Source organism: Pocillopora damicornis, chromosome 4 (genome assembly GCF_964200805.1).
Source record: "Pocillopora damicornis chromosome 4, jaPocDami1.2, whole genome shotgun sequence".
NCBI classification, from domain to species: Eukaryota; Metazoa; Cnidaria; class Anthozoa; order Scleractinia; family Pocilloporidae; genus Pocillopora; species Pocillopora damicornis.
Window position 1 is genome coordinate 4,647,285 of NC_142673.1, and position 3,137 is coordinate 4,650,421.

General features: G+C 42.2%; 1 protein-coding gene across 1 annotated transcript; it reads left to right on the top strand.

Annotated features, from left to right (window-relative positions):
- Positions 1–401: 401 nt before the first annotated feature.
- On the top strand, positions 402–2,634 carry LOC149046543 (chitinase-3-like protein 1). Its single transcript, XM_089205021.1, has 2 exons — positions 402–790; positions 1,517–2,634. The coding sequence occupies exons 1-2, from the start codon at positions 431–433 to the stop codon at positions 2,555–2,557; spliced, it is 1,401 nt and encodes a 466-aa protein (XP_089061147.1). The 5' UTR covers positions 402–430; the 3' UTR covers positions 2,558–2,634.
- The last annotated feature ends 503 nt before the right edge of the window (positions 2,635–3,137 follow it).

The window sequence follows — 3,137 nt, forward strand, 5'->3', positions numbered from 1 at the left end:
TTGCTGTCTTTTTTAACATTGCGTCCAGGTTCTTGAATATTTAAATTTATGGTCAGATTTCACTTTACCTAAATTCTGAGCGTGACATGTGTCTTACGCGAAATTTGTTTTCTCTTCGTTGATCAAATAAAGCTGAATTATTTTGAAGCAGATTTTACAAACTGCCACAAACCCTGTCGAGTTGGACTGTCAAACAACATTCAGTCTGTTGTAAATATCATATATCCCTACAGAGAACGTATTCGGCTGTTTAAATCCGGGTGGCGTATCTGACTAAATACTAAGTTTTTCTAACTTGCAATTGGTGGAGCGTGGAGAAACCAAGATATTTTGTTAATATAGCTGATTCGAAGTGCTGCGCAAATGCACCCATAAAAACGCGCTCAGAATTGCTACTAGCCACTGTGCCTTGGAATCTTCACTAATAATCATGAGAGCTTTGGTACTTTTCCTACTCGTGGCTTTCGCCTCGTGCTTGAGTGCTAAGAACTATGTACGAGTTTGCTATCACACAAACTGGTCTCAGTATCGTCCAGGTGCTGGCAAATTCTGGCCCGAAACCATCGATCCTGAACTTTGCACTCACCTAGTGTACTCTTTTGCAAAGATCAATCGAAACACTGACAAACTGGCCATGTACGAATGGAACGATGACAAATTATACCCAAGATTCAACGCATTGAAACAAAAAAATCCCAGTCTCCGAACCCTATTGGCTGTGGGAGGATGGAATCATGAAAATCACAACAGTCCATTTTCAAAAATGGTCAAAACTGCGGCTTCAAGAAAGGTATTTTTATACGATATTATCTCTCTTATCCAACTGTGGACTAGTTATCTGGCTTAATAGTATATTTGCCTATGTCATCGGTTTAGGTCAGAAAGTAATGATGCAGTCTCAGAATATAAAGAGATTACCAGTTATTTATTACTATTATTGAAAGGCTATTATAAATTTAATCGTTCCGTTTTTATCAACACTTAGTATGATGGCTTACATTCATGCTATCTGATTCCTCAGGTGGCAATAAACCCAATTAATTTATCTTTACTCTCGACATGTGGTTTCGTACCTTGGTTGCACGCAGCGTCCAACGCCCAATGTGCATTTGGGAGGCACGTCCCCTTCTAAGCCTCTTCTAGTTGTGTCTGCTTGTTTTTTTCCTTTAAATTTGTTTTTGGTTCAATTGGTTTTGTTTGCGATGAAAGAAATTCGAATGTTACTGTAACATTTCAAGAACAGTTTTTTTCGCTACTCACAGTTTTAATGCCTTCGTGGCCTCGTATGTTTTCGCCTGCCACTAATGCAAATTGCCTTCATCGGCCTAAATTCCACAGTTGTTATATTCTGAGAAAAAGAGTAAATATTTTTAAAAGGAATAATAAGAAAAAAAATCAGTCGGTGGGACATGACGTAGAAGACCTAGAGGAAAGTCGGAGAACTTGAGAGTAGTAAATACTGACTAATAAAATGACAATTTTAATGTATTGATTGTTACTTTTCTTTACGTTCCAGGTGTTTATAGACTCTGCAATTGAGATGTTAAGAAAATGGGATTTTGATGGTCTCGATCTCGATTGGGAATATCCTGCCACTCGGGGAGGTTCACCGCCTGAGGATAAGCAGAGGTTTACAGTACTCTGCCAGGAATTATTAAATGCATTCAAAGCTGAAGCAGCCGAAACGGGAAGACCTCGCCTGTTGCTGACTGCTGCCGTTGCAGCTGGCTATAAGACCATCGACAAAGCGTATGAAGTGGCCAAACTTGGCCCTCTTCTGGACATCCTCAACCTCATGACCTATGATCTGCACGGCAACTGGGACAAAGTAACCGGACATCATACGGCTATGGTAGGGGATGACAAACTGACCGTGCCGTATGCTGTTCAGTACTGGATTGACAAAGGATTTCCAGCCAGTAAGATCGCTCTTGGCCTTGCTACGTATGGAAGAGCATTTGCACTGAAAGACCCAGGCAATAATGGTCTTGGCGCTCCTAAGCATGATTGGCAGAAACCCCACAAAGGTCAATTTACCCGTGAGGCAGGCTTTCTGGCATACTACGAGATCTGTAAGCTTGGCCTGACCGTTGTCAATAATAATGCTGTCATGGCGCCATATGGACACAAAGGCACCATCTGGGTGGGTTTTGATGACAAGTACAGTTTGCAGTACAAGGTGGAGGAGTTAATCAAGAAAAAGGGTCTGATGGGAGCGATGTTTTGGGCTCTCGACTTGGACGATTTCAGTGGCTCCCAATGTGGCGATGGCCCATATCCCTTGATGAACGCCGTCAAGAAATACTTGGGTGGTTATACACCACCGCCACGTCCCACCGAGCTCACCCCGCCTCCTCAAACTCAACCTCCTCAACCTCCAGTGCCAACCGACGGACCAGGACTTGCTACCCCGATGCCGCCAACCGAAAAGCCAAGACCTCCTTCTGGGGGTTGCGTCGCTATTCCACCTTATGACCAATCTCCAGGACAGAATGCATGGTGCAAAGCTAACTGTGCTGTGGGATACTGTCCTTCAACACACTGCAAATGTGATTAAATGGGGAGCACGATTGCATAAAGAAGTGAGAAATGTAATAGATTAATATAAGAATGAATAAAACTGCTTGGCATGAACAGATGCGTATCTTGATTCTCCCCCCCCCCCCCCCCCCTTAATGGAAAGACAAGCCGTCTGGTTTCGATTATTAGTGGCCATAGCCAATTGTGGAACTTTTTCGAAAAAAAATTGGGCCAAAACTAAGAACTAAGGGAACTAGTTTTTTTTTTCTCTGCATACTGAATCAAAATACAAATTTTTGCCTGGATTCTTATTTGATCAATCTATTAGGAGAATTTTAGATGTTAAGATGCTAACTCAAATGACGTTAGCCCTTTCTCTATGACGAAGGGCTTACCTCACTTCATTGAATGCTTCTCTCTCACAAATAATGTTTTACTCTTCCACAGAGAAACTAGAAGAAAATTTCGCTCATTTTCATCACAAGGGCCCTTACTCTTTATAGTGATGAGAGCGACTTCGCTCATAGCCTCGTTCTAGTGCCGTAATTTCGGAACCAGATCACTTAACCGCGAGAACTCGGAAGTGGTCTATTCAACCTTTGTTAGTTGACTCAGGT

Bases quoted from the DNA above. Each gene is read 5' to 3' on its own strand.
- LOC149046543 (XM_089205021.1), top strand. From the start codon at position 431: ATGAGAGCTTTGGTACTTTTCCTACTCGTGGCTTTCGCCTCGTGCTTG. The intron at 791-1,516 runs GTATTTTTATAC...TTTACGTTCCAG, and splicing joins AAACTGCGGCTTCAAGAAAG to GTGTTTATAGACTCTGCAAT.